Source organism: Leuresthes tenuis, unplaced genomic scaffold, assembly GCF_036924035.1.
Source record: "Leuresthes tenuis unplaced genomic scaffold, fLeuTen1.0.hap1 SCAF_15, whole genome shotgun sequence".
Taxonomy (NCBI): domain Eukaryota; kingdom Metazoa; phylum Chordata; class Actinopteri; order Atheriniformes; family Atherinopsidae; genus Leuresthes; species Leuresthes tenuis.
In genome coordinates this window covers 4863534-4876541 of record NW_027325369.1, presented here as the reverse complement: position 1 = coordinate 4876541, position 13008 = coordinate 4863534, and the positions used below count along the sequence as shown (strand labels likewise).

Genomic DNA, 13008 nt, shown 5'->3' with positions numbered 1-13008 from the left:
GTTGTTGCCGTGTTACCTCTGGCTGGATCAGTTTTTCTGCAGAAACCAACGTTTCTTTTGTTATTCAAAGAATCAAGTAATCAAAACAAAGGTGAGGGAGAAAAAAAAAAAAAAAAAAAAAAAAAAAAAAAAAAAAAAAAAAAAATGGGGGGGGGTTTTTGCTGTTGGAACAGTGGATCCAGTCGCTGCAGTTTCCTGATCTGTGCTCGTTCTGCTGAGCTGTGCTGTACCACAGGCGGTCAGTGCGGACCAGAAAATAAAAACATGAAAACGTTGAAAGGAGAAGTACAAGCCAGAGGTCAATGTGAGAAAGAAGCAGCTTTCCTGATCATGAAGATGTACAGTGCGCCTCCATTCCTCTGGTCTTGAAAACAGAACGTTACATTGTTGATGGGGAGGAAGTTTTCTGAGTCTGGTTTGGTCTTTCGGCTCTCTGAAAGGTCACTTCAGGCTTCTGCCGCTTTCCTCTTGGAGCCCCTTGTTTTGACCTCCGCTCCCTCCATCTTCCTGGAGCCTTTAGGACGGCCGACTAGGGCGCCCGTAGTGGCGGCGGTCATGTTTGTTTCCGAGTTGACGTCCTGGTTGTCGGTTTCCTCCAGCTCATCATGCTCCGTACAGCACAGCTGCCCTGTGGGCGGCCAGGGACGCAGCGCCCCCTCCTGGTGAGCCTTGCAGAAGGAGTTGGGGCAGAGCTGGCAGAAGGCCTCCGAGTTTTTGCCGCAGACATCACAGTGGTGCCAGGGGCAGTCCCAGCGGCCTGCAGGGAGCCAAATATGGGAACAAGTTTAGAGAAAGGGCTGAAATGGTTATTTCGTCACTGGTTCACCCTCAGATTACTGCAGTGTTCTAACTGCATAACACAAGCTCTGCAATGAACACAGAAATAAACCTGAAAACCAGAAGAAGCGTGAAAGCTGCTCATGTTGTGTTTGAGTTGTAGCTCACCAAAGGGTCTCTTGGTGAGGTTCAGGCAGGACAGGTGATATGCTTTGGTGCAGGTCTTCTTGTCACAGAGCACCAGCTGCCCTCCGTCTCCACAGCGGAAACAGTCGTCCTCAGACTTCTTCTTTCCCTCGCTTTTCCTCCTTTTATACTTCCTCTTCGCCCTCTTTCCTTTTGGCTCGGCTGTTTGGCCGTTAGAGTTCTTTAAGGAGACGAGTTATTAACATGGTGCTTATCACAAGTAGTGGAGTTTCATACAACGGAATCCAGCTATAATATATATCAGAATCAAAGATCTCAGTTGTAAATGTACTTCCTGTTTTGTGTCCATAACCTGAACCCATCTCTGATTAGCAAGCTGCTAAATGAGTCTGGGGAAAAAAGACAGAATGCCTGCTTAGATGCCCACCTTCGGTCGATCTCCAAGAAACCCGCTGCAGTTGGGAGCGCCGCAGCGGCAGATGGTCTTCTCATTTCCGAGGCAGTCCAGGTTGTAGTTGAAGGTCAGCTCGGTTCCTGTGACACAAACATTTCATCACATAAATACTCAAGCAGTTCACATCTGGATTCAATAATCTATTTTCTACAGTTCTGTACAAAAGTCTTGAGCCCCCCTTGATGAGATATGCCAAGTATTTGGCTCATCGCTTTCATACTGTAGATGCAACTATTTAAATTAAACTCAAACTCACTTAAGCTCGGATGCTAAACCACTTTAAAAGATTACAACATCTGGAATAAAAAAATACAGAACTGAGGGGACTTTTGAAGAGTAATGCATGTGGTAATAAAAATCCATCAGCAGTCCTGTGTTTAGCTTTAAATAATCTCACCTGCAGGTATGTCGCAGACTGCAAACAGGCCGACACGGGTGTCACCGTTCACCGTCCACTTCTGAGTCTCACAGTTGGGCTGACAGCTGTGGTTCATGAAGCGAGAATAGTTTCCTTTGGGCCCTGCGTCGATGATTCGGTCCTTAAAGGCAGAGTGGAAAGGCAGCCAGAGTTGGTCATTCTTTATTTGTGAACGAGTCTTTCACAATCGTTTCTACAAATCCAAATTCCACTCATTTGTCGTATTGACTACTGTAATGTTACAGCTGTCTGCCATGCAACATTCCCAATGCAATACCACCGTGTTCATGTAGCTCCCAGTGGAAACGGTGCTGCAGAGAACACAGCACCCCGACACACTGTGGAGCAAACAACCCCCCCAGCTGCCACTGAGGGTTTGTCTCCCACTTACTTTGTCAATGGTGAGCATGTAGAAGTTGGTGATGTTGTTTTCGTGGGCGTACTTGATTCTCGCCCTGCATTCCTCCTCGTCGACCAGCTCGCCGATGTACTCGTTGACAAACTCACCCTGTTTTAGAAAAGTTTATATGAGACACTGACTGACATCGATGTGAAAACGCAGCGGATCTTTTATAAGAAAAGTACATTAGCTGCATGGCAGGTGGCACGGATTAAACTAAACCAGTGTTTCTCAATTCCGGTCCTCATAACTCACCATCCTGCACGTTTTCGATGTTTCCCTCCTCCACCACACCTGATTCAAATGATCAGCTTGTCTTCAAGCTCTGCAGTGGCCTGATAAACAGCCATTCATTTGAATCAGGTGTGGTGGAGGAGGGAAACATCGAAAACATGCACGGCAGTGGGTCATGAGGACCGGAACTGAGCAACACTGAACTAAACAGATCTGTTTAACAGGTTTGAACAGACTGGATTTAAAAGTTTAAAGCATCATTTCAATAAACAAGACAACTTTCAATAGGCTTCGAGTCTTTTTTTGTGCCTCATCAACTCTGCAATAAGCAAATGAACAGGAGACAAGGTGAGATAAAAATTTTAATGTTGTGAGAGCCCCACCCTCACCTTCTTGATGTCCCGCAGAGATATCAGGCCCCAGCCTTTGCCAGGTGTCTTAATGATCTTGGTCTCCGGGTAGAGGCGTTTGGTGAAGTCTTGGTTACAGCAGCGCTCCCCACTGGGACACACCTGAGGGTGACACTCGTACTGCAGCATGCGGTTCAGGCACTCGGACTCGAAGCCACACGGCCGCTCGTCTGTCGGTTTGCAGTTACATTTGGGGATCTCGGAGATGTCTGCAGTGTAAACCTGAACCTTGCCAAAGGGTTTGTTGACCTGGGGAAGAAAACAAGAGGAAAAGACTTAAACACAATGCCATGTACTGCATCTGTCCTGGAAAGGAGAAGCAAAACGGAGACAGCAGATTTCTTTTGTTGAGTGAGTTTTTAAAAAGTCCAGAGGCGTTTCAGACCTTGATGAACTTGTATGGGGGCGGCTTGCGGCTGTTCTCTTGTGCTTCCTTGGCCTCTCGTTTCATCTTCATTTCCTTAAATCGTGCCTCAGCCTCCAACAGAGCTGAAGGTGGAACACAAGAAAGAGACTTTGTTCAAGCACAGAATAGTTCATCCTACCTGTCAAAGAGGATGTTTCAGAATTAATGTCACATGCACACAGCGGGTTTATAATTACACAAAATGGGCAATAAGTGAACTGTCTGAGTAGCTTTTTAAAATGTAAGCGCAATTCTGAGCTTGGGTCAGAATTCAATCCTTCCCAATTCTGCCAGGTAGGATTGAATGCATCTCATCTTTTTCAGAGGGAAGAACTGGGATTGGGCCTTAATGTCTCAAGCTGGCACACTGCTTTGGTTGTTCCTGCACTTGTAGGGCTTGTAGTTTGATCTTTACCATTCTTAAAGACTTTCCCGATGCCAGTCCTCTGATGTTTGCTGCCCCGGTCACCTTCCATGTAGGGAAACACTCTGCCCTGGTGGGTCCAGAAGTAATCCTTGGAGCCAAAGAAGAAGACTGGAAACTCTCCAATCTCGTGTCGAAGGTGCTGAATATTTGTGGGAATGTTTCTGGGGTGGCGGATCTCCGCTGGCCACCATCTAACAGGAAAACAGAAGCAGAACAAGAATGTCTGAGATTTATGCATCAGGGTCAATAAATATCCGAGAGCAACAGTCAATAGCTTGCCCCTACCTGTATGTCCCCAGTTTGACCCATATGATGTCTCTGTACTTGGGTTTCTTTCCGGCTCGGCAGTCGTTACAGAACCAGCTTCCATCGGGCATAGCGATGTTCAGACAGTCGGGGTGAAAGGCTGCCGGACAAGACTCACAACACAGCAACTGTCCTCCTGCAAAACCCAAAAGAAAAAAAAATCCAGTTGAACTTGAATACCAAATGACAAGTACAGATATGAATCAGTAGCAAGCGAACAAAGCTGATAAGCAAAACAGGCTGAGATTTCAACTGAACATTGACCATCAGGAGCTGCTGCAGGTCAGCATTTTCTCTCGGTTTTAGCAGCAACAACAGGTGGTAAGATTAGTTAATTTCCCCTTTTTAAGTGTATAAAACTTGTGACACATTAAGGCAGGGTCTCCTGCAGTCTTAAATATCAGTGTTGGGTCGGCTCATCTGAAGCAAACTTCATATCTATAATCTACTAACAGGCAGATCATTTGCCAAATAAACAGATCAAGAGACCAGATGTGTCATGACCAGGGGGAGAGGTCTGAAAACAGAGGAGCCTTCACACAAACAGTATCAACACATGGCTGTTTAAATGTGAGGAGGCCAACCTTTGGAGCACACGAAACACCAGCTGACATTAACATGACTGTGGTGGCTGTAGCCCTTTTTGGCGTTGAAGTGGTTGGTGCAGATGATGGCACTGTTTGTGATCATCTCGCTTCCTGCGGCCACACACAGGTCGCCGACGTGGTACGCCACCGGGCACTGAAGACAACGCATCAACCGGCCTGCAGCACAGGTGGAGGGGACAACAGATCACATAAATAGGCGTGCAACAGGGTGATATTGGAAAAACATGTAATAGCGCAGCTGAATATTGTGATATAAACAAATACTCGAGTATATGGTACTCATCTCAGGTGAAATTAAGAGGGCTGCAAAACAATACATTTTCAATACACTGTGCAGCCCCCGTGGGCAAATAACTGAATCCTCAGCTGATATATTTCTAAAGATTGCTAGCGACAATAAGTGATCTCAAACATAAATGCTTTTTGGTTTATTCTTTTGAAAGTTGACAGATTTTTTTTATAATAAACGTTAAGGTTGTTTAATCCACCTTTTGAAACTCCTGTAGTCAGAGTTTGTTAGGTGCTGGTGCTAATTTTCAACTTATAGAGCTCCAAGAAAGCCACAATAGTAGTTCATCGACTGGTCTGACATTTAGAATCAGTTCCTGACTGAGTAAACAAACAAGAAAAATAAGTTGGGTTCATCTCAGGCTGTTTATCTAACTAATTTATGAGCCTCACCCTTGTTAGACCTTTGCTTGGTGCGACAGCCGTAGTGGCAGCTGAGGCACGTGTGCAGCGGGCAGCGAAAACCCTTGTTGTCGAACACTGTGAGGAGGTTGAGACGGACGCAGGCCTCATGGTAAAATTTTCCGCAGTGTGGGACATGACAGCGCCGAACCTCGCCTTCTGACTGCTTGCAGATGAAACACAAGTGAACTCCTGGAAAGAAAGAAAAAAAAAAAAAGGAGGGGGGGGGGGGGGGGGGTTCAAAAGCAAGAATGAAAAAAAAAAAAAATTATCCGACAACTGCCAGGCTACTTTCACCCATTAACAATGCAGTGGTCTACCAGCAGCATTACGTCATCTACACACCTGTTCTGCACGGCTGGCAGAGCAGCTTGTCATCTGGTTTGAGAGACAGACCCAAGCAGTGGAGGTGAAACATGCCACAACACTGGCCTTCACAAAGCACCAAGTCCTCACCAGCCTTCTCACAAACCTGAAGAAAACACACACAGATCCAAACATTCAAAAGTCTGCAGCAGATGGAAGAAAAGCCCAGCGCTGAACACCGAAACAGAGATCTGAAGATGATTCATCTGAGACGAGTTTGCCACGAAGGCTCATTTTACCCCCACAACAAAAACACATTTTCCAGCACTGTGCAAAAAGTCCCCTTTAAAATAGTCAGTGTAGATAACTAGCACACTTTAGCTTTGGGTGACATTAAAAGTGATAATACATCATTTTAACGCTGCAGATAAGCCAGAAAACATGGAAAAACATGCCATGGCTCCCCCCCAAAAATAACAACATACTGAAGAAGCACAGCTACCTGACAGACAAACTCTTTCTTCCGTTCACCCTTCTTCGTCCCGTCCAAGCTGTCACTTGGAGAATCAGGACGTTCTTCACTCCCAGAAACCTGCAGCAAACATCATGACACTCAGTCAGAAACCCTTCCACAACTGTAACTTTATGTTGAATGACACATAATCCAACTGAATACCATTTATTTACTCTACATTTAAGGAAACTATTAACAACCATAAGCATGGCTTTGTTGTATTAGGAAGTCTGGCCTCTGACCTCAGGATCAGGACAGGGGGAGGACACACTCTTCTTAGCTTTGGAGCCAGTGGCCTGGTTCTTTCCATCCCGCTTCCTTTTTCTTTGGTGCTTTGGTTTCTCTGCATTTTGCCCATCTACGTAGAGTCAAAGTGTTGTTACTCGTGTTTCAAAATACGCAGAGCGTGAAGTAAACAGGGAAGGGACAGTAAGGGAATAAATGCAGCGATTCTTATCAAATACAGTATTTAGCTTCTTACCATTAAGCGGACCTTTTGACTTCTTCATCCGTTTCCTGGGTTCTTCAACATCTTTTGAGTCAGTTTTCTTCCGTCTTCTCCTCTTTTTGTTCGTTTCCTCTGAACTTGAGCCCTGGGAAAGTAAACTCACATTCAGTATGTGGACTTTCAATCAAAGAATCTAGATTTCCTTCCTTGAAGGTTAAGGTCGGTTATGGGTAGGAAAATATGTCAGATGTTCAGGTTTGATTTTTGTAATGCGCAGACCAAAAGAATGAGCACGTTTCTCCACAGTAAAGTTTCCCCAGTCTCCTCCACCTCTGTGACCTACAGCACCACATCAGATGGACACTCACTTGTCTTTCAGTATCTTTGCCAGTTTTATGTCTCTTTTTGGGCTGTTGAACCGTGTCTACTGTAGCATCCGTTAACGGCCTTTTAGACTTCTTTCGCTCTCTTTTCACTAAAAACAAAAAGGAGTTAAAAATCAAAGGTGAAACACTTATTTGGCTCAGATTAAAACATGATATCACTTATGAACGGGAAGGATGTGTGGAGCTGACATCGTGTCTCCAATAATGATACAAAAAAGCAGGCTAAGAGTTGAATAAAATGGCCGCAGACAGTTCACGTTGGACGTAGCTTAAACATACAGCACGTGAAGTCTTATGGAAACACTTACTCATTTCAGAATTCAGTTCACAGCTCTCTTGCAATAATTTCCAGTTTTAAACAAAGCTAGATGTACAGTACTAGTCAAAGGTTTGGAAAACACGTACATATTCATTTTCAAAAAATGTAAACAATGGTCCAACTATGAGAAGTTGTAGAAAACAGAGTCAAGATTTATTGATTCATTTATTTTTAACTCAGCGCTGGTTAAAAAACACCTTAACCACTGAAATTCAACTATTACACAGGATCTTGGCTAAAACGGCTGTTTTTCCTATGACAGATAAACGGGTTATATTGTTTTATCGGTCTCTTTTCAAGAGGGGATTTCTTTAAATAAACTTGCCAAATGGAACAACGAATTACACAACAACCCAACCTCCTCACTATTGTGACGGCCACATTTGGCAGACCAAAGCAGGATATCTTTTTAGCCATGTTCAGATTTGACCAAGCCTTGGCTGACTACTCATGTTGATCTGCTGCAGGGTTTCAACTTTCAACCAACCTGGAAGTGAAACCAAAAGCAAGAGTGCTTCTGAATTGTCATCTGTCGAAGAAACCAGCTTTGTTTTCCTTTTCTTCACGGGATCGTGACTGTTGGCTGCAGATTTGTTCCGTCTCCTCACAGTTTTGGTAGCAGACTCAGTCTTTTTGGGTCTTCTCTTTCTCTTCTTCTGAGGTACAACTGGTTCAGCTTGTGTATGTGGTACAGAGGTTGTGGGATTCTGCAAAGAAAACAACTAAATGATTCAATTCAAAGCTAAACATTTTATCACACAGTTAAAACATTGTATTATCATTTCAAATGTCTTCCACTTTAAATTGCAATTTTTAGATCCCATACTTTTATTTCAGTTGGAGATGTTGGCCTTTACAATTTTACAGAAATATTTGGGTTTTTCTGGATTGTCATTTGGATAAAATAAAAGAAGAAGTAAGAAGAAGTACACTGAGCAGGAGCAAACTTACTATACTTTTTCTTTATAGGGCTTTAGTCATTTTGATGTACTTGGCTCCTTTTCTTTTTAAGTTTTGTTTCAGGGTTTTTGTCTTGTTCTCTGTTGGAGCGCTATCTTGGGACTGATGATGAATCGAGCTGAAGGACTCACCAGCAGTGAAGGGAGACCTGGGCTGAGCCTGTACTCTGTCTCCTGGTACATCTTATTACTCTGTTCTGGCTTCAACTTCTCTAAGATTCGTGGATTCAAGTGAGGTCCAGTGTCATCATAAAGAAATCCAAAGTTTTCCATGCGCTTGTCCAGTGACATACTGAGAGCCTCTTTGGCCTGAATGACGCCCATGTTCCACTGAACCTTGAGTTTACGGGGCACAGAGGGAGAATTCTGCATGCCAAAGTGAGGAAAAACAACAAGGTAATGCAGCGAGTTACAAATGACAGCAAACATGGTGACCACAAATCTGCCGCAAATACTCTTTCACAGTATGTTAGTTAGCCATTGAAAATGAACTTCTCTTTGGAATGATGCTAGGAGAGAAAAAAAAGTAGCTATATTCTGGCATTTCCTTATTAGAGTTTTTTCTTTTACATGGGTGATAATTCAGTGTTTTTAAAAATGCATGATTTATCACCCTTGTCAAAGGTTCTAAATATTTTCTAATGTTTCAAAGTATGAGAGCAAACACAGCTAATATGCAGGGGCATTGAATAGAGAAATCTGATTTACCTTTTTATGGTTGATATGAGAAGTCGGCTGTTTGTTGCCCTGGATAAGCTCCAGGTACTGATCCTCCCCTGTAAAGGGCACCATATTCTTCTCAAAGATGTATCCTCTCTCTGGGGCATCCCCAAAATACTGCACATGGTAAAGGAGGCCCAACTTGCTGTTGGCTATTGGAAAATTAAAATAGAGAACAATATTTGAAAGGTTTTCTATAAACCACGAGTCTCCAACCGTTAATGTTTCAGGTGACCGTGAGGGTTTCACACCTTTTTGTTTCTGTTTGAAGTGAATGCTGAATTCTGGGTCTGTGGTCACCATGCAAGGCCACCAGGGGTAACCCGACACTTTTGTCCAAACCAGATCCCCAACTGTGAAACAGGTCAGCAAAGGAGACTTTTCTTTTACCTGCTCCATCAGTTCTGACACGGAAGCAGGCTGGAAAAGAGAAGTAAGAAGATGTTAATTAACATTAACATGTCTTTTACTGAAGCCATTAATCCTGATATACCATTTCAAATATATGGAACACTCCCACTTGTTAATAGTGGCTAACAATTACATACAATACATTTAAGCAACCTCTGAATAATTACTGATTAGGATGAAGAATACAAATATTTTTTTCTAAAAAGGGTAAAAATGTATGTAAAACCTCATCAGCTGCTCCAGATTCCTCTACAGCATTTATGGGCTCACGTGGCTCCACAGGAACGACAGAGGAACTGCAGTTTAATTGGGGTTTAAGTTTGAGAGGTCTCCCCCTCCTTTTCTTTGCATCTTGTCTCTCATCAGGTCCAGATAAAGTATCTTCAGTTGCTGTCACCAAGCTGGGTTCATTAGCACAGCATGGCTCAAACAACGGCTGCTGCACCACCTGGGGTACAGTCACCTTCAACTCAGGTTCAGGATGGGGCGTGCAGTTGTGCTGATGGGTGTCGTTAGTAGTGGGGGCTTCAGCACCCTTGAGCATCGGTGGCTCTGGAGTACAAAGCTTGGGCAGCGTGTCTTGGTCACCATTCAGCACAAGTGAAGTGAGGTCTTTGAGCCTCTCATGGCTGTGGTTGTTATGACTGTGGCCAGCCATCTTCTGAAGAACGCCGTCTTGTAGTGTGGCAGCCAGCTGTGCAGCAGCTTTGTCCATTAGCAGAGCTGGGTCACTCCCCATATCCCCCCGGCCTTTACGCACACTTAGGGATTCCGGTGGCTGCTTCATGCTGATCGGGTTGGCTGGTTCAGGCATGGAAGGCAGGGAACTACCTTTGCTCTCCATCCCATCTAGCCCCTCCAGGCTCACTGAGCTACAAGACAAAGAACACAGTAATTTCTTTTTTGCCCACAGGTTCAGCAATCATGTCATCGTGCACTTTATGGAGACAAAATTACAATCTGGGATATGAATCTTATGACCATAACGTTACAAATTACAAAATGGCACTCACTTGCTCAAACGGAGCATGAACCGTGAGCTTGGAGTCGATACAGAATCCTGCACCTGTCACGGAATGTCCAAACCGCCCAGTTTTGAAAGCGTTTTTTTTTTATTTATTTATTTTTTAAGAGGAAAGTGGAGCGACTTGATTGACCCAAAGTCTGAAGCAACAATACTTATTTACAGTAAAACATTAATCCCTCCATAGAAAATTAAGCATAGCAAACACAGTCTGAAATATGAGGCCAAGTCAAACCCACTGTAGTTTACACCACTTTACATATTAAAAAAATAAAGGAAAAGGACATAAAAGCAACGAGCAGCCAAAAACACGCTTACCGCGACAATTTTAAGTTGGCTTTCTCCTGACCGAGGACTAGCTAACTGTTAGCTGCATACGGTGGCAAAGCGGTATGGAGAAGGCAGTCTGCAGGCTCCACCATATCCACCGAATGCCCAATAAGTGGGTGGCGAGCTGTGCCGTCGAACAACCGCATTACAGCTACAAAAGCCGCGGAAATGGAAGCAAGTGACAAGTCGGAGTGCGAATAATTGCTGAAACGCGATGTATCCCACTTCAGTTGAAATCTATGATGCTCATTGAGTGCTACAGGACAATGATGCCAGCCTTAGATGCAACGACTAATACCCAACGATTACACAGATTAAGTTACCGAATAAAGTTGAAGTAACGTTAAAACAAGTGTTTCAAACAACTGTAATTCAAAGACTTTTGCTGGCTAGCGTTCAATAACAACTTTCACCATCATGTCATGCAAGAAAGCGGCTCCGACTATCATCTGAGGCGGAAGCCAAGATGAGGGAATCTCGTGGATTCTTGCCACGGACAGAGGGACAAGTAATTCCCTATTTAACGGCATCTCTGTCATCATTACGGTCAGCCATTACACCGGCCTCCAGCAAATAGACAAAGCCGCCACCCAAATGTTAAAAACAACCATCTTATTGGCAAGTCAATTAAAAAAATTGCGCAAAAACTAGAATGGCGGGTCGGCTGAGATAACGTGTATAAATTGTTTTGCCATTCTTTCAGAGATATACCTAAATTGTGGGCGCCATGACAGCTTGCTCCAAAAAAAGCTAACCGTGCTAGCCAAAGCTAAGAAGCCTACCATTGAAGCCAAGCCAAACTGCACACTATCGTTAGCACAGTTAGCTAGCTTGCTAAAATGGAAGGTTGGCCTGAACAACTGTAGCTGCAAAAACTCATCCCAGGTATTGTCTTCGGAATGACAATATCATGAAAGACCGATTCTCTGTAGTTACCTGTTGGATGTCCTCTTCTGTGGTTAAAGGGGAAAAATGCCCATATTCATCCCATAAAGCGAAGAACTTCATTCAAGTCGTATCAAAAGCTTGCGGGAAACTCAAACTCTGCGGCCAACCAGCGCGAAAAATACTCACTTCCGATTGGTCGGGAGCAGAACGAGGATCCAACCGGTCCTTTCAAAAAAAACCAACTGTAGGAAGTAGTTGGCCCCACTTTCTCCCGTCTCCTTTTACACACAATTTCACGAGATTTAAATTTAATACTTTTGTCATTAATATATGAATTTACTATATGCGTTTATTTGCGTTTTTAAATAGTTATGTAAACTAATTGATGCATGTTTAAAATCATTGTTAAGGTATCTGTTGAAAATATAGATAAAGCACAGAAGTATAAAACATACAAAATTTGTCACGACCGCTAAGAAATCTAAATCTAATCTCAGTTAGCTGTATTCATCGGGGATGCGCAGAAATCTTCTGGGGAATACAGTATAACGATGCAGGTTGGATATAATATTTAAACAAAACATGAACATCAATGAGGTTCATTCCAGACACGAAATACATCGCCTGATTTTCTACAAGGAAAAAAAACTGACTGAATTGAATTGTCAATTATTTTTTCTGTTGCTTTTGTTTTCTCTTTCTTTGTTCTATTGTTACTTTTTGCTTTGTTTTCTTTTTCTAATATGTTCGAAACAAAATTAAATCGAAGGTAGTTCTGCTCTAAAATGCAACATATGTGACCTTAACAAATAAAACTATTAATCATTTCTAGATAAATTCTGGGATGACATGATTACGAACGAGTACAAGCCCCAAAATACACTTATAAAATACTGTACTTTCGAACACAAATATGTAGTACCTACTTGGGCCAATAAGGGGCGTAAGACACAAATATTTTTCCCTATCTACTTCCGGCAAAATTTTGGCCTTCCAAAATAAAAGCTACAGTCTCTGAAGGAATAAAAAATAGCAATGACTGTACTATTAACTGGTCATGATATGTAGTAATAAGAGGATGTCTTGATTTGGACAGAGTTCCCTGTAGTTTGTTAAAGGGCTTTGGAGAGCTGATGACGATTAAGCTTTGCAGGGACAAGATATGGTCAAAATTTGGATTAAGGCTCGACATATTATATACATTTTTATGGTAAAGACTAAAGTAATATTAATTTTAACTCAAGTAGCTAATTAAGCAGTAACTACAAGGCTAACCAGTGGGGTAGCCCACTAATGAAGTTACTGACTTAAAAATGTGATCTGATCTGAATACTTCTGGATTTCTTTCATTCTGACGACCACAGTATGAGTGAAAAGTTCGACATGGAGACATCCAAACAATGAAAAAACCATTAAGAAGTGTTTT

The 13008-nt window shown here is 43.0% G+C and overlaps 1 protein-coding gene across 2 annotated transcripts; it reads right to left on the bottom strand.

Annotated features, from left to right (window-relative positions):
• Positions 1-152: 152 nt before the first annotated feature.
• Positions 153-11758, bottom strand: nsd2 (nuclear receptor binding SET domain protein 2). Of its 2 annotated transcripts, none has more exons than XM_072366026.1 (22): positions 11631-11758; positions 9567-10212; positions 9181-9349; positions 8918-9081; positions 8342-8575; positions 7738-7957; positions 6914-7020; positions 6579-6690; positions 6340-6455; positions 6086-6175; positions 5623-5749; positions 5269-5469; positions 4564-4743; positions 3959-4115; positions 3662-3864; positions 3226-3329; positions 2820-3089; positions 2188-2304; positions 1776-1917; positions 1352-1458; positions 946-1144; positions 153-757 (listed from the first exon to the last, which is right to left on the bottom strand). In XM_072366026.1, the coding sequence occupies exons 2-22, from the start codon at positions 10182-10184 to the stop codon at positions 447-449; spliced, it is 3948 nt and encodes a 1315-aa protein (XP_072222127.1). In that variant the 5' UTR covers positions 10185-10212; positions 11631-11758; the 3' UTR covers positions 153-446. The 2 variants fall into 2 exon arrangements, with proteins under 2 accessions (XP_072222127.1, XP_072222126.1); XM_072366025.1 differs by lacking the exon at positions 11631-11758 and adding an exon at positions 10354-10424.
• Between the last annotated feature and the right edge of the window lie 1250 nt (positions 11759-13008).